The 21,311-nt window shown below is 44.0% G+C and overlaps 1 protein-coding gene across 1 annotated transcript in view; it reads left to right on the top strand.

Moving 5' to 3' along the window:
- The window catches only part of DNAJB14 (DnaJ heat shock protein family (Hsp40) member B14), a 32,141-nt gene extending 15,769 nt beyond the window's left edge, over positions 1-16,372 (top strand). Inside the window, exons 4-8 of the mRNA XM_044276176.1 lie at positions 1,976-2,161; positions 3,020-3,114; positions 3,219-3,328; positions 5,211-5,377; positions 13,822-16,372. Of these exons, the coding sequence (XP_044132111.1) occupies positions 1,976-2,161; positions 3,020-3,114; positions 3,219-3,328; positions 5,211-5,377; positions 13,822-13,946 (683 nt within the window). The 3' untranslated portion in view covers positions 13,947-16,372. The remainder of the gene's footprint in view (positions 1-1,975; positions 2,162-3,019; positions 3,115-3,218; positions 3,329-5,210; positions 5,378-13,821) is intronic.
- Positions 16,373-21,311: the final 4,939 nt, after the last annotated feature.

Genomic DNA, 21,311 nt, shown 5'->3' with positions numbered 1-21,311 from the left:
TGTTTAGTCAAGTGTGCATATGTTGTGAATGGGGTCCCCAGTAGACGCCACTTCTGGTGGTGGCTTATCTCCTGGGAGAGCAAAGGGTTCAGGGGAAAAAATTCAGTTTGTACATTCCTTTTCTCCCCCTGACGTATTCTGTCAAGGGAGAGTTGGGAGCTCCTTCACTTCAATGGGTCCGCAAATTCAGAGATGCGGAATGGTGAGGAACAGAAACATGGAACGGAGTGCTTCCGTGGGGTTTCATCCTGTACTTCCGTTCCGCAAAAATATAGGACATGTTCTATCTTTTTGCGGAACGAGCGTATCGCGGACCCATTAAAGTGAATGGGTCCGTGATCCGCTGCGGCTGTCCCACAGTCGTGTTCGTGCATTGCGGACGTAATTTGCGTGCCACAGCAACGGCCACAGGGCGCACACGTTTGTGTGCAATAAGCCTAAGGCCCCATGCGCATCCATGTCTGATCCAAATTTTTTTGCGGATTGCACACGGACAGACTGATTCATTTCTATGGGCCTGCCAAAAATGTGTTGTTTTTTTTTTTTAAAAAAAAGCACATGAATGTCATCCATGTGCTGTCTACATCAGTGTGTCCGTTCTGCAAATTATAGGACATGTCCTATTCTTGTCTGTATTTCAGACAAGAATAGGACGTTTCTAGACTGCACACGGAAGGGATCCATATTTTGCAGATCAGTGATTTGCAGACCACAATACGGACATGGTCTTGTGGATAAGGTCTTAAAAGGGGGAGGCATCCAGGTCTTCAAGGAGGACATATCACACAGGCTGTAGATGGAAGTAGAGAAAAGCAGACCCAAGCAATGGAAATCGCACAGGATGTTTACAAGTGTGAAGATAAAGCCAAGCACTCGGTGCAAACTAAGGATGGTGACACTCACAGCTTTTTGTGTGGCGCTTTTTCTTTCAGTTCTATGAGCCAAATCTTGAAGTAGATCCAGCAGGAAGACGTAGTATAAGTCATTCCTTTACCCTGGGTTCACACCTGAGCGTTTCTCAAACGCGCGTTTTTGTCGCGCGTTCTTATGCGCGTTTTTTGTAATAGTAAACGCGCGTTTGACGCGCGTTTGTGTCATTGACTGCAGTGTCCTATGGCCACAAACGCGCGTCAAAACGCCCCAAAGAAGCTCAAGTACTTGTTTGAGCGTCGGGCGTTTTACAGCGCGTTCGTACGCGCTGTAAAACGCCCAGGTGTGAACCATTCCCATAGGGAAGCATTGGATTTCATGTCTTGAGCGTTTTACAGCGCGTTTGAACGCGCTGTAAAACGCTCAGGTGTGAACCCAGGGTTATAGTTCTCATTTACTCTAGCCCACTTCTGGCTTTGCTTAAAAAAAACTGCCACAGAAAGCTGTGTGTGGCACCACCCTAAAGAGGGATGGGAATCGCACACTCCTCAGTGTCCATTACTGTCGGCACAATTTAGAGGAGAGCCCTCATGGGCTATAGTAGGGGAAATCCATACAGGAATGAAGCTTTGCTGATACATTTAGAGCTAGTCAAAGTAGCAGCATTCTGGACACACAGGTCTGGCATCCAAAACTTATTAGGATGGACATTCCCACATGAGAAAAGTCTGAAACTAGGGGCAGGTTGTAAGGGGCATCTGAAGATCAATGAAGGAATGAAAATTGCAGCCTGAAGTTCAACTTTTTTTTTTTTGGCCTCAAAGTAACCAGTAAAACATGTGAAATATTTTTCCCAGTTCAAAGGTGTCCTCAGCCTTTAAAGGTTTTGTTCTGTGATTCAGTACAGTTGGAGCCTGGTTGACATGCGCTGAATGTAATTGTTTGAGGAAATTAGTGGGAAACGTTCTGCTGGTTTCATCATTTTATTTAGAATGACACCCATTTCTATTTTTTGTTGTGGGTACCAGACTGCCTTTTATGAGGTCCATGGTCCTATGTGCATTTGTGGGTAATGAAATCACTTGGTGTTTTCTTTCTGTCATAGAGATTGGAAATGCTTATGCAGTACTAAGCAATCCAGAGAAACGCAGGCAATATGATATAACTGGAAGCGAGGACCAAGTCCACAGCAACCACAGAAACGGTGGATTTGACTATCACAGGGGCTTTGAAGCAGACATTACTCCAGAGGATCTGTTTAACATGTTCTTTGGAGGAGGTTTCCCTTCAGGTATGTCTAGTTTAGGAAGACTGTGGCCCAGATGCACTAATGAGTTTGCGTTTAAAATCTGTCTAAAAATTGAGCAATTTTGGCACAGTTTGGTACAACTAGGGTTTCTACACTTGCTTGAAAGGGTGGTTGGTATAGAGCTAGACAAACGTTTCTGTCTCTGCACCAGATCTATCCTCCAGCCTGAGCCCCAGTAATAAATCTGGTGCAGGTCTACACAGCCTGTCTATGTTTACAGCATCTATAGGATTAGTAAGTCTGGGCCTATGTGTATGGAGTTTCCAAAAGTGTGCCCTCCAAAATCTTTTCTACTGTTCCTGTAAGCTCACAGTTGGAACATATGAGCACAATGGCATCTTAGAAGATGGCACAATTGCCTTGTAGCATTGTGGTCCTTCTTTTTTTTAACAAAGGACCACATCTGCATGGAGTTTGTTCCTTTATGTGGATTTTCTTCAACACTTAAAACACAGAAGGTGCTTTCTAGTGGCCCTAGTATGTGAGATATTGTGTCACCGAACACACAGTTCTGATGAATCCTCAAGCCATAGTAGCCCCCGGGTTCAATGGTTCCTCACTGAAATAACCAAGTGCCTAAAACATAACCTATCCAGAATATCCCTAATCTTCTCCCTATAATTGCCCACCCCTAAAAATGAGAATTATGAATGAAGCCTTGAAAACCTCACCCTCAGCAGAGGTCCCTACAATCAATGCTGCTTAAACCACCTACTGGTGGAGTATTTCACTACAGTGGCTGTTAGGCAGGACTGATGTGCATGATTACTGTGTCTGTACGGTGCTGCAGAATATGTTGGTGCTATAGCAGAAATAAAATCCGTATTCTATTCTCATCAGCAAATGTCCGGAAGTTTTCCAATGGACGGCCCACATGTAACCACCACCAACATCAGCATCACAGTGCTCACGAACGAGAAGATGAGAGGGGTGATGTAAGTATTTCTAATGCATTGGACATGGGGGAGGTAGGGAGCTCCTTTAAAATATCCTTACATGTGTTACATTTATAATTCTTATAATATTTTCCTCCCTACAGGGTGGCTTCTCCATGCTGATCCAGCTACTGCCTATAATTGTCTTGATACTTGTGTCTTTGCTTAGCCAGTTATTGGTCTCCAATGCACCTTACAGTTTGTATCCCAAATCGTAAGTAAAGCCATAGATGCCATAAAAACATTGAAATGGCTTATGCCATATACATGAATTTACATTGTCAAGTGAACTTAAAGGGAACCTCTGGTTCTAGAAAAAAAAAAATATCACATTAACTAGGGAAAGAACAGAATACTTACCTGGTGACCACCTTTTCTGCAGATCTGCCGATTCCTGTCTCCTCCTCTGTCATCCGATTCTTTGACTACCAGATGTACACTGCATTTGGTAGTTCAAGACACTTTCTGCTTGTCCCGCCCTGCTCTTGGATTGGCTCATGTGGGCAACACTGGCCAATCAAAGGACAACAGGAAGTGATTTTAACTACCAAATGCACAGTGTACATCCGGTAGTCTGAGAAGCATTGGCCATCTTAGATGACAGAAAAAGAGCTGAGAATTGGCAGATCTTCACCCGAAAAGGGGGTCGCCAGGTATTTAACCCTTTCATGACCGGGCCCAAAAAAGGCCTGAATGTCCAGGCAACTTTTTATGATTTTGTGGATGTGGTGGTTTAGTGACCGGAACTTTTTTATTTGTTTGCCTACCAAAAGAATTTTTGCTATCATTTATTTTTTTATTTTTTCTTGACATTTAAGACTTTTAATGTTTTTATTATTATTATTCTTTTTTTTTTTTTTTTGGGAGGAAAACTACTAATTATTATTTAAAAAGTCTTTTTTTTTTATTACAGCTTTTTATTTTTTAAATATTAAAACTGACACAAAAATTAATTATTGCAATAGGTTCCCTATTTTGTGACGATTGTTTTCATACATATCACGTATAGGTTTGAGAGAACGGGGCGACTATGGTGACGGTTTCTGTTAGTGACTGCATAAAAAAAAAAAACGTATTTGTATTTTTTATTATTATTATTTTTACACAGTTTCCACTGTAACTGGGGCATCCACAGGATGACACACAGGCAGAGCTGACCCTGCAGCTCTGCCCCTGCTCCAGACACCCCCGATGGTCACGTGACCGCTAAGCCTAACAGAGGAAGCCGCTCTCCTGCTTCTTACTCCCTCCACCATGTGCTCATACAGGGCTCTCCTGACGGCACAGGAGAAGGCAGAAGCGGTAATAAACCGCTCCTGTCTTCTCGTCAGGGTCCCCGCTATATCTGTCAGCCGGGACCCAACCTGCTCCTGCTAGATTGCAGGAGCAGGATCTTTAATCCCAGCGCTGGGATTAAAGTGCTGCCTGCACGTGTATATACGTGCTTTCTGCACGGGGCATGTGCTGATAGAACGTATATACACAGTGGGCAGTCGGGAAAGAGTTAATATATCTTTGCAGCCATTCATTTCTATGGAGCCGCCTAAAATATCTGAGCGCTGGCTCGGCTATTTCCGTCGGACCCATAGAAATGAATGGGAGCGGTGGCCGCGCATGCGCGGTGCGCTCCCTTTCACTTCAATGGGAGATGCGGGGAGCTGCGCCTGGTGGTGGACGGACCCCGGGAAATCCGGGGTCCTCCAGGCACAACTTTCCCTAGCTCCAATCTCCTTGTAGGTGCAGGTCCCAGAAGTGGGACCCGCACCTATCAGACAATGGGGGCATATCCTAGAGATATGCCCCCATTGTCTAAGATGGGATAACCCCTTTAAGATCAGTTATTGTTTTCTTCTCTTTGGAATCCAGCGCACCAGCCTGCCTTGTATGAACATGGCCTAATCCACATTCTTGCACCAGATGAAAATGTTATAGCCGATTTCAAAATAAATGGTAGTTATCTTGGCTGTTTACTATGTGTTTTTGCAGGATCTGTAACTTTTAAGCATCATTTTTAGGTACAGTAGTATTTTACCCTGCTTATTAGAGAAGTAATTGCAATCCTTTAGTCATTTACACGTATGACTCTCTCCTTCCAGTGGTCAGACCATAAAGCGTGTGACAGAAAACCTTCACGTTGCTTACTATGTCAGCAAGGACTTTCAGTCTGAATACAGCGGGATGTTACTACAGAAGCTGGAGAAGAACATTGAAGAGGATTATGTGGCTAATGTCCGGAATAACTGCTGGAGAGAGAGACAGCAGAGTAAGTGCCACCATTGTTTTTTTAGCCATGGTAACTTGTGTTCGCTCGTACTAGAGCTCACTTACTGAAGCATGTCAAGCTATATTAATAGTTGACACCCAGCATAGTCATGACTGATAAGCCTCCCTATGCTGACGGTGTTACAGAACTTTATACCATGGAGCAGCCATGAACCTGTCACCCAGCCGCTATCTCTGCATATTCATAGGGCTTCATTCCTCTGCTAGAGGCAATGTCCTTTTGGTCTTCATCGGATAGGTCTACCTTTTTCTGTATAAAATAGTGAGCAGGAGTCAACTAGGATTTTCTATGCAGAAGTATTCCACAAAAAAGTATATTGCGTGGTATACGTTTTTGAATCGGGGTGTGTGAGTGATGTATTATACACTGGCATACATCGAGCCTTTCATTGAACGTATATGTTGGGCAATGCACCCAATGTATATGTTTGAAGGAAGCCTCTAATATATGAACAGGGACCAAATCTCACTGTGGTGAGAGCAATGTAGAGAAGCTAAACTGATTACACTGAAGACTGATTAAGTAAGGCTATAGTCACATCTGCATTTATGAGAAGAGAAGCATTCCCACAGAAATGTTTATTCTCTGACCTGTTAGAAAGGTACATGATGTTATCTGTAGTGAAGGTAATCTTGTTACCAGTGACTGTATTTGTGAGTTATAACCTCCCTTCTGATCCTCAGTTGTGTCATGTGACCAACAATCAGACTCTTCAAATCGCACAGCATCTTATGTGTGGACTGGAAGCCAGTTTCTCTATGTATTCCTATAGGAGCCTCAATGTCAGTCTCATAGGAGTGAATAGAGAAGTAACTGACTTGCTGTCTTGTGTTACTTGGAAAGGCAGAGTGATGATCACGTGACACAGCTGAGGATCAGAAGGGAAGTTATAACTCAGAAATATGGTCACTGGTAAGAAGATTACATTCACTATAGTTTACATCACGTACCTTTCTTTCTAACAGGTCAGAGAATACAAAATTTTGTTGGAGTGCTAATTAAAATGAAGTTCGTAGGTTGTTTGTAACTGCAGTTATGACATAAATAAGTTTGCTTCAAAGGATGCATAATTAAAAAATCATTTTAGAAGTTGGTTTGATCCTAGACAAAGGACCCCACAATATGCATATAGCATCATGGAGAAGTCAGGAAAAGAACAAACAGCAGGTGGCGCTATACAGATACAATTTATTAAATAGCTCAGTGGCTAAACGAAATTTTTAATTCTTGTGCCAGTTTTGGAAAAATGTAGATTGTGTTTCATGACATAACCATTTTAACTAAAACAGACATGTTGCGAAAGATGACAGCTACTCTTTCAAGGGGTTCTCCGGGAATTAAGAAAATGAAAATACGTAAATATTACTTTATTATAAATATAATCCCAAATTCATTAGGAAAATCATTAGGAAAAATAAAATGGCCGCCATCCTATTAGTACACACAAAACCTGTCCTAATCACACAGCAGGACAAATTGCTTCACAACACTGAGCTAAAGAGCTGCCTCATCCTTCTCTCTGCTCTGTTTGTCAGGGATTATGATCCTGAATACAGCTGATATGATCTTCACCTGAATCTCTGTGGGAATGGAGTTCATGAGGAGACATGAAGTACAGTGAGGACATGCAGGACAGACTGTGGTAATGGAGACTGCATACAAGTGCTGCTGCTCATCAGCCACATCCCCACCGGACCTTCTCCTCATGAACTTCATTCCTACAGAGATTCAGCTGAAGATCTCATCTGTATTCAGGATTATAATCCCTGACACCTAGGAGAGAAGGATAAGGCCCCTTTCACACGGGCGAGTATTCCCCGCGGATGCGTTGAGTTGAACGCATTGCACCCGCACTTATCTTTTACTATGGTGATGGATCATGTGATGATCGGAGTGACGTCACCACAGGTCCTGTTGCTACACAAAGCTAAGATGAAGACAGAAGGAGATGCCGGCTACACGATCAAGTGGACTAAGGGGAGTTAAAAAAATTTTTTTAACCCCTCCAGCGCTATTTTACTTAGCATTCTGTATTCAGAATGCTATTATTTTCCCTTATAACCATGTTATAAGGGAAAATAATACAATCTACAGAACACCGATCCCAAGCCTGAACTTCTGTGAAGAAGTTCGGGTTTGGGTATCAAACATGCGCGATTTTTCTCACGCGAGTGCAAAACGCATTACAATGTTTTGCACTCGCGCTGAAAAATCGTGTGTGTTCCCGCAACGCACCCGCACATTTTCCCCCAACGCCCGTCTGAAAGAGGCCTAAGGCAGCTCTTTAGCTCAGTGTTGTGAAGTAACTTGTCCTGCTGTGTGATTAGGACAGGTTTTGTGTGCACTAATAAGACAGCGGCCATTTTATTTCTCCTAATGATTGCTCCCCAGACAAACGAGCCATTATAACTATTGAAAGGTATTTGGGAATATATTTATAATAAAGTAATATTTAATTTTCATTTTTTTTTAATTCTTGGAGAATCCCTTTAAAGAGGACCTTTCACATATACAGCGGCGCCCAGGAATCTCACTGCACTTACTATTATCCCTGGGCGCCGCTCCGTTCTCCCGTTATAGTAGGAGGAGACTGCCCTTGTTCTGCTGGGCGTCTCCTCCTCCTAGGCTGTAGCGCTGGCCAATCGCAGCGCAGAGCTCACAGCCTGGGAGAAAAAAAAACCTCCCAGGCTGTGAGCTCTGCGCTGCGATTATCCAGCGCTACAGCCTAGGAGGAGGAGACGCCCAGCAGAACAAGGGCAGACTCCGCCTACTATAACCAAGTGAGCTAAAATACCAGAGGACATAACTGGAGAACGGAGAGGCGCCCAGGGATAATAGTAAGTGCAGTGAGATCCCTGGGCGCCGCTGTATATGTCAGGATACTTAGTTCACAATGTTTTTCCAGGTGACAGGTCCTCTTTAAAGCTGAGGGCTTTTCCCTGGATTAATGTGGATGCTTTAACCCCTTAAGGACACAGGGCGTACCGGTACGCCCTATTTCCCGAGTCCTTAAGGACCAAGGGCGTACCGGTACGTCCTGACTTAAAATCGGCATTCCGGCGCCGCGGGGGTTAATCGGAACGGGATTTCGGCTGAAATCATTCAGCCGGCATCCCGTAACAACGCAGGGGGGGGTCATTTGACCCCCCCGTATCGGCGATCGCAGAAAACCGCAGGTCAATTCAGACCTGCGGTTTTCTGCGTTTCCGGTCCATTCGGGTGTCCGGTGACCCGATGAACCGGAAAAAGACTGCGATCGGTGGCGTAATTATACACCACCAATCGCAGTCCGAGGATTTGAGGAGGCGGTGCTGGCCCTGGTGCTGAACACTGCTGTCCAGGGTGCTGATTGGTGCAGGGGAGAGAGGCGCGAGATTCAAACTTCCTGCGCTCCTCTCTCCCCTCCTCTTCCTGTTCTGCACGAGCACCCGGCAGCATCGTCCAGCACCAGCTCCTGTGTCCCCCTAATCGCCATCCATCACCCTCCTGCACCCATCGCCACCCAGGTAGGTTAGGGTCAGTGAGGGAGAGGCATCGTTAGGCAGGGAAAGAAGGGAAAAGTTAGTTAGGAAAAAAAAAAAAAAAAAAAAAACTTTTAACTTTTACACAAAACTTTTTTTGATCCATCTAACAGACCCCAGACCCCCCCCTGCCACTTGCCCCCCCCTACCAGCCCCCCACCACCACCAGCCCCCCCACCCATCCCCCCACCACTCCCCCCAACCCCCCCCCCCACCACCACCACTAGCCCCCTCACCACCACTTTTTTTCTGCGTTCGCTGACTGGTCGGCACTTTTTAGCGTCCGTCCACTGTTAGCGCATCGCCTGCCCCACCGCTGATCAGCGTTGTACCGCTAATCAGCAACTTTTTTTTTTTCCTAACACTTGCCCTTTTTTCCTTTTTTTAGTACGCGAACACCCGTTGCCCCCACACACACGCACATATAATAAAGTTTTACACACACGCACACCTACACGCACACACACCCATGGCCCGCCGGGTGTTCTCGGCCGAGGAGGCATATGCCCAGATTGCCTCCGACTCCGAGAGCCCCAGTGAGGATGAGGATGACCCCACATTCCTCTTATCATCAGCATCCTCCTCATCATCATCGGATGACGATGAGCCACCAAGGCGGCGGAGACGCCGCCAGGCGGAGCCAGGGGCCGCACATGCTAGGGATCCTGTGGCCCACCCTAGTACGAGCCGCCCTGGGGTTCGTACTGGTTTCCCGGCCCACCAAATAAGTTCACCGGAGACCCCTGCCGATGAACTTAGCTGGTGTCCCCCAGTGGACTTTGAGCCTGAGATTCCGGATTTCGCTGGCAATCCTGGAATCCAGATTCCCACAGTGGGGTTTACTGAAATTGACTATTTTAGTTTTTTTTTCAGTAACCCACTGGTGAATTTGATGGTGGAGCAGACGAATCTGTACGCCCAACAGTTCGTCGCTCAAAACCCAGGCTCAGTTTTGGCTAGACCCGGTGGCTGGACGCCGGTCAGTGCAGCCGAAATGAGGACATTTTGGGGCCTCGTGCTGCATATGGGTCTAGTCCAAAAACCCAGTGTCAGGCAATACTGGAGTGGGGACGTCCTGTACCAGACCCCACTGTACAGTATGGTCATGACACGCTCCCGGTTTGAGGCCATCCGGAAATGTCTGCATTATTCCGATAATGCAGCATGTCCACCCCGAGGTGATCCTGCCTATGACCGGCTGTATAAGATACGGCCTGTCATCGATCACTTTGGGGCCACATTTCAGCAGGCCTACGTACCTGGAAGGGAGGTCGCGGTTGATGAGTCGCTCATTGCGTTCAAGGGGAGACTCAGTTTCCGCCAATATATTCCCACAAAGCGAGCGAGGTATGGCGTGAAGCTATACAAAATTTGTGAGAGTACCTCAGGGTACACTTACAAATTTCGTGTGTACGAGGGGCGAGATTCCCGTATTCAACCCCCAGAATGTCCCCCCACTCTGGGTGTTAGCGGGAAACTCGTGTGGGACCTTATGTACCCACTGCTGGATAATGGTTACCACTTGTACGTGGATAACTTTTATACCAGCATTCCCTTGTTCAGGTCCCTTGCCGCCAGATCTACGTTCGCTTGTGGGACCGTGCGGAAAAATCAGCGCGGCCTCCCTGCCTACCCCCTCCAGGTACCTATCCCCAGGGGTGAGACCCGTGCACTTACCAGTGGAAACCTGTTGCTGGTCAGGTATAAGGACAAGAGGGATGTCCTTATGCTGTCCACAATCCACGGTAACGGCACCACCCCAGTCCCTGTGCGAGGTACCGCGGCAACGGTCCTCAAGCCCGATTGTATCGTCGACTACAATCGGTATATGGGAGGAGTTGATCTCTCGGATCAAGTCCTCACGCCATATAACGCCATGCGCAAAACCCGGGCATGGTACAAAAAAGTTGCGGTCTACTTGGTGCAGGTTGCCATGTACAACTCTTTTGTACTATCCCGAAGCGCTGGCAGCACAGGGACATTCCTCCAATTCTATGAGGCAGTCCTCAAGGACCTGATCTTTTCGGACCGGGAAAGAGCAGGCCGGAGTACCTCGGGAACTGGAGGCGCCCGGATCGTCCCTGGCCAACACTTTCCAGGTGTGGTCCCCCATACTGGAAAGAAGGGACGAACCCAAAAAAAGTGCAGAGTGTGTCGCAGGAGGGGGATACGGAAGGACACCACCACTCAGTGCGACACGTGCCCCGATCATCCGGGCCTCTGCGTTATCGATTGCTTCAGGGAGTATCACACTTCCATGGAGTACTAAATTTTTATAATCCCCAACAGTTCACTAGAGAACATAAAACACTATGGCTCTCAGACTTTGGAGACACGAAAACTATTTTTCTTTCCCCCAAAAATATTAGTTTTAGTGCAGGCATCCTCAAACTGCGGCCCTCCAGATGTTGTAAAACTATAACTCCCAGCATGCCCAGACAACCTACAGCCATCAACAGGGCATGGTGGGAATTGTAGTTTTACAACATCTGGAGGGCCGCAGTTTTAGGATGCCTGCTTAGTGTCTCCAAAGTCTGAGAGCCATACATATTGGGCATCGTCGCGTGCGTAAAAGTCGTCGCTATAAAAATAACTTTTGACCAAACGCCTCGGATGAACGGTGTTAAAAATATAAAATAAAAACGGTGCCAAAACACCTATTTTTGGGCAAAATTTCAATTTAAATCCATTTTGCCGGTAATAAAGCAAGGGTTAACAGCCAAACAAAACTAAATATTTATTGCCCCGATTCTGTCGTTTGCAGAAACACCCCATATGTGGTCGTAAATGGCTATATAGCCGCACGGCAGGGCATAGAACGAAGGGAACGCCATACGGTTTCTGGAAGGCAGATTTTGATGGACAGTTTTTTTTTTGACACCATGTCCCATTAGAAGCCCCCCCTGATGTAGCCCAGACTAGAAACTCCAAAAAAGTGACCCCATCTAAGAAACTACACCCCTCAAGGTATTCAAAAGTTACTTTACAAACTATGTTAACCCTTTAGGTGTTCCACAAAACTAAATAGCGAATGTAGAAACAATTTTAGATTTTAATTTTTTTGTTACATTGCCTCAAAAAAGAGTAATATAGAGCAACCAAATATCAAATTTACCCCAAAAATAGTCCCAAAACAACAACCACCTTATCCCGTAGTTTCCTAGATGGGGTCACTTTTATGGAGTTTCTACTCTAGGGGTGCATCAGGGGGCTTGAAAGGGTACATGGTGTAAATAAACCAGTCCAGCAAAATCTGCCTTCCAAAAACCATATGGCGTTCCCCTTCTTCTATGTCCTGCCGTTTAGCCAAATAGTAGTTTACCACCACATATGGGGTGTTTCTGCAAACTACAGAATCAGGGCAACCCATTTTGAGTGTTGTTTGGCAGTTAACCCTTGTTTTACTCCTAGAAAAAATTGATTATATTGGAAAATTTTCCAAAAAATTGAAATTTCATAATTGTTTCTCCATCTGCCATTAACTCTTGTGGAACACCTAAAGGGTTAACAAAGTTTGTAAACCCAGTTTTGAATACCTTGAGGGGTGTACTTTCTTAGATGGAGTCACTTTTTTGAAATTTCTATTCTAGGGGTGCAACAGGGGGCTTCAAATGGGACATGGTATAAACAAAACCAGTCCTGCAAAATCTGCCTTCCAAAACCCATATGGTGTTCCCCTCCTTCTATGTGCTACCGTTCGGCCAAACAGTAGTTTACGACCACATATGGGGTGTTTTTGCAAACTACAGAATCAGGGCAACCCATTTTGAGTGTTGTTTGGCAGTTAACCCTTGTTTTACTCCTAGAAAAAATTGATTATATTGGAAAATTTTCCAAAAAATTGAAATTTCATAATTGTTTCTCCATCTGCCATTAACTCTTGTGGAACACCTAAAGGGTTAACAAAGTTTGTAAACCCAGTTTTGAATACCTTGAGGGGTGTACTTTCTTAGATGGAGTCACTTTTTTGAAATTTCTATTCTAGGGGTGCAACAGGGGGCTTCAAATGGGACATGGTATAAACAAAACCAGTCCTGCAAAATCTGCCTTCCAAAACCCATATGGTGTTCCCCTCCTTCTATGTGCTACCGTTCAGCCAAACAGTAGTTTACGACCACATATGGGGTGTTTTTGGAAACTACAGAATCAGGGCAACCCATTTTGAGTGTTGTTTGGCAGTTAACCCTTATTTTACTCCTGGAAAAAATTTATTATATTGGAAAATTTTCCAAAAAATAGAAATTTCAAAATTGTTTCTCCATCTGCCATTAACTCTTGTGGAACACCTAAAGGGTTAATAAAGTTTGAAAAAACAGTTTTGAATACCTTGAGGGGTGTAGTTTCTAGAATGGGGTCATTTTTGGGAGGTTTCTATTATCTAAGCCTCACAATATGACTTCAAACCTGAACTGGTCCATAAAAAGTGGGATTTTGAAGATTTCTCAAAAATTTCAAAATTTGCTTCTAAACTTCTAAGCCTTGTAACATCCCCAAAAAATAAAATATCATTCCCAAAATGCTACAAACATGAAGTAGACATATGGGGAATGTAAAGTCATCACAATTTTTGGGGGTATTACTATGTATTACAGAAGTAGAGAAACTGAAACTTTGAAATTTGCTAATTTTTCAAAATTTTTGGTAAAAAATGTATTTTTTTATGCAAAAAAAATAACTTTTTTGACCCAATTTTAGCAGTGTCATGAAGTACAATATGTGACGAAAAAACAATCTCAGAACGGCCTGGGTAAGTCAAAGCGTTTGAAAGTTATGAGCACTTAAAGTGACACTGGTCAGATTTGCAAAAAATGGCCCGGTCCTTAAGGTGAAAATGAGCCCGGTCCTTAAGGGGTTAAGATTGAAATTACTTTCTTATTGTAATATTTATTTTCTTCTTTTTAGAAGCAGATTTAATACATGCAGCAAAGGTTTACCGGGATAATAGACTGAAAGTGAAAGCAGAGTCGATATCTATGGATAATTGTAAAGAACTGCAGCGGCTGACCTCAATCTACCGAGGAGGATGATGGATCACAGTGGTCCGCCAAGCATCCGTACTTTCTTCCCTGTACATAAGAACTATACATTTTATCATGAAGAGGGAGTGGGAAGTGACCCGTCCATCAAGATAACGTGGCTCATCTTTTGACTTCCTGACACAACTTGAAGGTCACTCAGTCCATTAATTCCTTTTTTTTTCTTTTTAGTTCCATTTACTTGGTAACTAATTGAAAAGTGTAAAAAAGGGTATAGCGCGCCATGAGCCTGAAGTTCCTCCGTTCATGGGGATCTTGTAAATATGGCACTCCATTGTCCTGTATATAAGAGCTAATGAATTTATATGTGATGTATGGGATTTGTTTCTTTCATTTCCAGTAACTATGAAGAATCTCCGCACTAAAGACGATTTTACTTCCAGTGTCATTTTAACCTTCTAATATTAACCAGTAGGAATATTTCAAGGGGCCTTTCCTCTGTTATTACTAGAACATACTGTATCTTGCTATTGCCTCTCCTCATTAAGAGCTGAGAACAGTTCTTATTCTCTATATAAGAATATTTTTTTTATTGTGAATCCATTGTCAGAGTAGGATTTTTCTTCTAGTCAGTGCACTTTTAGAAAGGACCTGGACAGCAGAGAACCAGCTAAATATACATTCCATTGCCTAAATTTTATTTCACAGAAATCTGACTACTACAGCAGATTATCGTGAATGAACGTTACTGCGAACGCTCGTTCCCGACAATCTGTCGGTGTAAAGGGGCGCCCAGTCACCCGATTAATAAATGAAACGCTTGTTCATCTGATGATCTTGTTGTTTGTGTAGGCACCTAAATTATGGTTTCTGGGCAGCAGATTGTGCAGTCTAAACAGTGATCTGCTTCCCAGAAACAATGCAGCTGTATGAAGACGAGGCATGGCAATAGCGACCGCTTGTCCTCGTACTGTGGAGGTGATCTCTGCATGTAACTGCCGAGCTTCACCCCCGCTAAACGAGCAGCTGACTGTTGAGCAGGAACACTTCCTTCCTGACAATCTGCTGCTGCTCAATGCGCGTAAATGTGTCTAGAACGGGAAAAGCAGCATGGCTGCAGTCAGTCCATGCCATCTGCACAACGCCAATCCAGCTTTTGAGCACGACATGCTCACTTTATACAAACAGACTATAGATAAATTGCCTAAAGATGACCACACACATCAGATAGAGGTTGGTTGATGGTTAAACAAACCTCTGGTGAACTTTCGTTTTGTAGACTCAGCCATACACATCTTAGTCCATGTTGACCGGTCCAGTTGTTCAGACTGCACATGTATGTTCAATGAAACCGGGTGATAGATCTTTTGTCCATCTGTGAAAGTTCTTTCAAGGAAGGGTCTTTCGTTTATGAACAACTATCAGACGAAAATACTAAACATGGCTGACTTCTATTCTAACGATAATGGCCCATCATCTGTCGGCTAAACCGATAGTTCAATGTTAAATTTCACCCACCCAACGTTCGTTTTGGTTGAAATGGTCCATTTTGATCAACTTTTTAGACTATTGTGTATGGCCACCTGAATGCTTTGTTCACATATTTGCATTGGCTTCTCCATCACAAATTCCATCATATGAGGGGAAGATTAGCGCTGAATGCGTTACTGTTAGGGATGAGCGAATGTCATATTTTGAAGTTTGTGTTGTGGTATTTACTGAATTGCATTATAGATTCCATTATCAAGGACCATAATGCAATGCTGGAGTCCTCTCCTGCATAACGGAAACCGGACGGATCAATTATGCAGTCTATAGACTTCTATTATGACGGCATGAATAACGGAATGCCTCTAAAGGCATTCCATCATGGAATTGCGTTATGGTCCGTGGTAACTGAATCCATAATGCAATTCAGTAAATACCACAACACGAATCCGCACACAAACTTCAAAATATGAAATTTGCTCATCCCTAGTCACTGTGCATCCCATCACATGGTGAACCTCAAATCATCAGGCTTAGCTTTTATACATATACTGTATATACAACCTAACGGCAACCACTATGGAAGTGTGAAGAGAGCCTAACCACTACCATTTTTAAAAAGGATTGCCAAGCATCGCATCCTAAGAAATCAGTCTGTCTCAGATTACTCTGGTAAGTGCAGAGGATAATGAACTGGCAAGGTGCTGGACAGCATTTAAAGGGATTGTCCAGGACTACACAAACGCTGTTTCTGGAAGAAAGCCACACCACACCTGTCCATGGTTTTAAAGCTCAGCTCCAATTAAGTGAATGGGGCTGAGCTGTAATACCACACACAACCTAAGGACAGGTTTGGTGCTGTTTTGGAAGAAACCAGCTCGACAACCCCTTTAAACTTTTTGTTCTGTCTTGCTGTTGCATTAAAGGGAACCTGTCACCGGGATTTTGGGTATAGAGCTGAGGACATGGGTTGATAGATGGCCGCTAGCACATCCACAATACCCAGTCCCCATAGCTCTGTGTGCTTTTATTGTGTAAAAAAAAAATGATTTAATACATATGCAAATTAACCTGAGATGAGTCCTGTACGTGAGAGGAGTCAGGGACAGAACTCCTCTCAGGTTAATTTGCATATGTATCAAATCATTTTTTTTTACACAATAAAAGCACACAGAGCTATGGGGACTGAGTATTGCGGATGTGCTAGCGGCCATCTTGCAACCCATGTCCTCAGCTCTATACACAAAATCCCGGTGACAGGTTCCCTTTAATCAAAAAATAATAATTATAAAGTAATATTAAACATAATAGTAAAGCAATATAAATATCATTCCAGAACGTAGATCACTTTTATAGAAGAACTGTATATAAAAGCAGACAACTTGGATGTGGGTACCACTTTCAGCTCTTGTGTATAGCCATACACTGCATTATAGTTTTTTACAAGAAATAATATTACGAAAACGATAACATTGAGAAAATGTAATAGAGGAGCGTTATCTGAGCTTATAGACGAGTTTCCTACCGTAACAAATAGAAATTATTATTTCTTTTTTTCTGGAAAGTGAGAGCTGGACTCCCTTGCTCCAGTTGGGATAAGGCTGTGTTCACATGTTGCAGTTATCATGTTGTTTGCCACAGTTTGACCATATTGTTAATGAACTATGATGGTTCTTTTTATGGATTTATCTTATGTTTTATAGTAATTTATTTTCCTATTTAAGATACAAAATAATAAAGAAACTGAAAACTATGGACTATCCAATTACAAAATACTATTGTACACGAAACGTGCGGACACATTTACATTTCTCAGAACAGAATTCAGTTTGTGATCAAATTGGTTAGCTTCAATTGCTTTCTCGAGATGCCTCAGACTTGTGATGTGAACGGTAAATTTTATGACTGCAATAGCCTTACCATATTTGCTATTCCCTTCTATTGAAGTACAGCTTAAAGAGGACCTTTCACCGCTCCTCACATGTCCGTTTTAATAGCTTCATGCATTCCCCATGTAATAACAATCCTGGAACATTTATTCTTATGACTCTGTTTTACTGTCCCTTTTATTATTTCTACTAGAAGTTATGAATGATTTGCTAGCAGTCTGCAGTAAGGGTACAGAGGGGTGATAACAAGTTGGCGGTGTGTACCTACTGTGACACAGTGAGGAGTTGTCTGGTAAGGCAGGTATTTTCCTCCCAGCATGTGCGGCTGGGCTGGTTTCCAGCCAGGTGAGGTTAAATACCGGACAGGAGTTTAAGTGGCAGTCCGGGTTTTGGCAGCACCTGGCTGTCCTTTAAATAGGCAGCTGGGCTCAGCAAAGATGTCTCTGTTTTTGGGATCTGAGGCTTTTTGCCATGCTGGAGTGCTAAGAGCCGCATGATGGGGAACCAGGCCCCCTAAAGCCTGCTGTGGACTACTGGAGGCAGAACTGCCAGCAAGGTGACTTGTGTTATATGAACTTTCCATTGTGTGTGAACTAACACCAAGACTGCAGTTACGTGCTGTTTTGTGCAGTTGCCTCAAGTGTGAATAAACACTGAAGTTTTGAGTTAAGAACTTGTATTTTTCCTCTGCACTGCGCCCGCTTACCCTATCTACCAGAGCGAAACCCCACACCACACAGTCTGGACATGGCAGCACTGGTTGGATAGAGTCAGACTGTGCAGGGACACGCCCCCAACTGGTTACCACCCCTCTGTACCCTTACTGCAGACTGCTAGCATTCATAACTTCTAGTAGAAATAATAAAGAAATAGCACAGCATAGAGTCATGAGAATAGATGTTCCAGAATTGATATTACGTGAGGAATGCATGAAGTTATGAAAACGGACATGTTAAAGTGGTTGTCCTGGAGTAAAAAAATTGACTAAATGCCAGAAAAGTTAAAAAAGAAATGATAACTAATACCCACCAATTCAGTGTCCCCGTAGGTTTCGCACCACTGTTCTGGAGGTCTGCCAGTCTTTGTGCCAAACATGCATCGGCCTCGCCCAATGATGTTTTCACGTATTGCCTGACACTGCTTAGGCCAGGCTGTCACCACTGCAGGAGAAATGAGCAAAGACTAGATGGGATCACTAAAGTGGAGGTGTGGGGAATGGTAGAGGTAATTATTGCCTATTTAATCATATTCTCTGCATATAGCCACATTTAAAAAAAAAATAAAAATCCTTAAGGCCCTTTAATTATTAAAATCTATATTAAAAAAGCTGTGTAAAGTTCACATCTTGCCCTTCTAATCACATGACATGGCTAGAACTGTGACTGAAACGGCAATAACCTCCCGTGGTCCATGATGCACCTAAAAACAGCGGGGAAGGTTTCCATAATGCTCCAAACTGAGGCATTTTGCACATCACTAGGCACTTTTGTGAAGCATGGCTAGAAGGGCAAAATAATGGCGCAAAGTCAACCAAGCTTGAGGTGGCTGAAGAATACAAAAGCGTCTAACGCCTTTCAAGATGCAACAAATCCATCACACAATGGGGGAGATTTATCAAAACCGATGCAAAGGAAAACTGGCTTAGATACCCATAGCAACCAGTTAGATTCCACCGATTCTAAGGACCCCTGAAAAATGACGGGATTAATCTGGTTGCTATGGGCAACTAAGCCAATTTTGATGAATCTCCCCCAGGGCGTGGCGATAGATTTGGTGACCGCCTGTAAGTTTGCGCTGTCTAAACAGTAGCATTGTTAAATCTGCCCCAGTGTTACTAATGACCCTCATTGTGCCTTTACCCTCTCCATGTGTATTCCGCCGTTCTGAGTCCTTGAGCTGCCACTTGCTTCCATCTTATTCTATGCACTTTTTAGCACCCATGGTCTAAGTCGAATTAGGGAATTTTAGATGGATATTGAGTGTATTCTGCAGTACACACCTGCGCCCTTGCTGCAGTGTTAATAGTGCTGGGCTTCTAGATAAAACCTATCCACTATTCTACAGGTGTCAGAAACTTTGGGGGTCATTTATGATGCTGAAATACGCATATATGAGGCATATTTCAGGTGCAGATTGCGGCACAAAGGTTAGTTGTGTTGCAGACTGCGACTTTTCCCCACTCGCACCAGGTCTAAAATTGTGGCGGGGAAGGGGGCGGTCCGAGAGGCCCTTCTCATTTACCATTTTCTATGCCTGTTGTAGGCATAGAAAATGGTCTAAATGGAAGACGGCTTGGAAGCAGTCTTACATTTAGAACTGGTGAAGGATCTGCCGAAGTTATGGGGAGGCCGGCGCCTCTTCATAACTTTGCTTAGGGGTTTAATAACCATTTTTCTGATGACAGAAACCCTTTATGTAGCTGGCGATGTGCTAATGTCAGCAGAACATAACTGTATGACTTATATCTCCCTGCCTGCCGCCGTTCGCGCTAAATAAGGACTAATATGCAAATGAGCCTCTAGGTGCTAGTGGGGCGTTGCTGCAGCACCTAGAGGCTCCGTCCTCTCACCGTTTGGCACGCCCTTGTAAAGGTGATTGACATCCTCGGGCTCCTCCGTGCCCCACAAATCCCATGCCTGCGCCGTCCATTTTAGTATTAGGCGCAGTGAGTGAAGGTCCGCAGCAGGCGAGCGTCCTTAACTCACTGCGTCTAATACTAAAATGGACAGCGCGGGATTTGCGGGGCACAGAGGAGACCGAGGATGTCAATCACCTTTACAAGGGCGTGCCAAACAGTTAGAGGACGGAGCCTCTAGGTGCTGCAGCAATGCCCCACTAGCACCTAGAGGCTCATTTGCATATTATAAAAGTCATTATTTAGCGCGAACGGTGGTGGGCAGGGAGATATAAGTCATACAGTTATGTTCTGCTGACAGTAGCACATCGCTAATGTCAGCCAGCTACATAACGATTTTTCTGATGACAGAAACCCTTTAAGACTGGCGTCTAAAACACCAGACTTAATAAATGTGCTCCTTTTTGTTTTTCTCTCAGGCTGCTGTCACTTGACCCGTACCCTTATATGTAGCATCATTTTTTCTGGACAAAAATTCTCCTAAACTTTTCCATCCCCAACCCACCCTAAGTAAGAGAAGTGAGGCTTTTACTAGCCCCCCACTTCCACCATGTGATGACCTTGTGAGCAGGACCTGGATCAGATGGTACATGGTCATCACTAGTGTTGAACGAACCCGAACTGTAAAGTTCGGGTCCATACCGAACTTTGCCAGTTCGGGTACCCGGACCCGATCCCGAACTTTGCCGGAAAAGTTGGGGTTCGGTGTTCGGGCATTTAATAAAGCTTTTGAAAGGCTGCAGGGCAGCCAATCAGCAAGTTTTTAAGCTGTGGGCACTTAGAGGCCATCACAGCCATGCCTAGTAATGGCATGGCTGTGATTGGCCGGTGCATCATGTGACCCAGCCTCTATACAAGCTGGATCACATCTAGCACCGCCCATCAGCTCTGAGTAGTGAAGGGACAGGAAGCAGGCAGCTGAAGGAGAGAGTTAGGAATCTGGCTATTTGTTTTGTGGGTGACCTAGAATGATTTTTTTTTTGTGGGGGGCAATGCACCATTTTTGTACCCCTGACACAAAAATATAATAGTTACTCTGTCTGTTAGTTTGGCCGGTGACTTATACCCATTTTTGGTGTGAGATACACGTTCACTTTTATACGTGACAGCGAAACTAATATAGTTAATCTGACTTTTTAGTTCGGCCGGTGGTATATACCCATTTTTGGTATGAGGTACACCTGCACTGCATATGTGACAGGGAAATTGATATAGTTAATCCGTCTGTTAGTTCGGTGGGTGACATACCCATTTTTGGTGTGAGATACACGTGCACTTTATACTAGTGATGAGCGTCGGGGGCAATATTCGAATTCACGATATTTTGCGAATATTCAGTAGAATATTCAACATATATTTGCAAATTTGAGATTATTATTTTCTTGATCGCGGAATGCGTGTGAA

Source organism: Bufo gargarizans, chromosome 1 (assembly GCF_014858855.1).
Source record: "Bufo gargarizans isolate SCDJY-AF-19 chromosome 1, ASM1485885v1, whole genome shotgun sequence".
In the NCBI taxonomy this organism is placed as follows: domain Eukaryota; kingdom Metazoa; phylum Chordata; class Amphibia; order Anura; family Bufonidae; genus Bufo; species Bufo gargarizans.
Note: the sequence above shows the minus strand (reverse complement) of the source record. Positions and strands in the feature narration are given on the sequence as shown.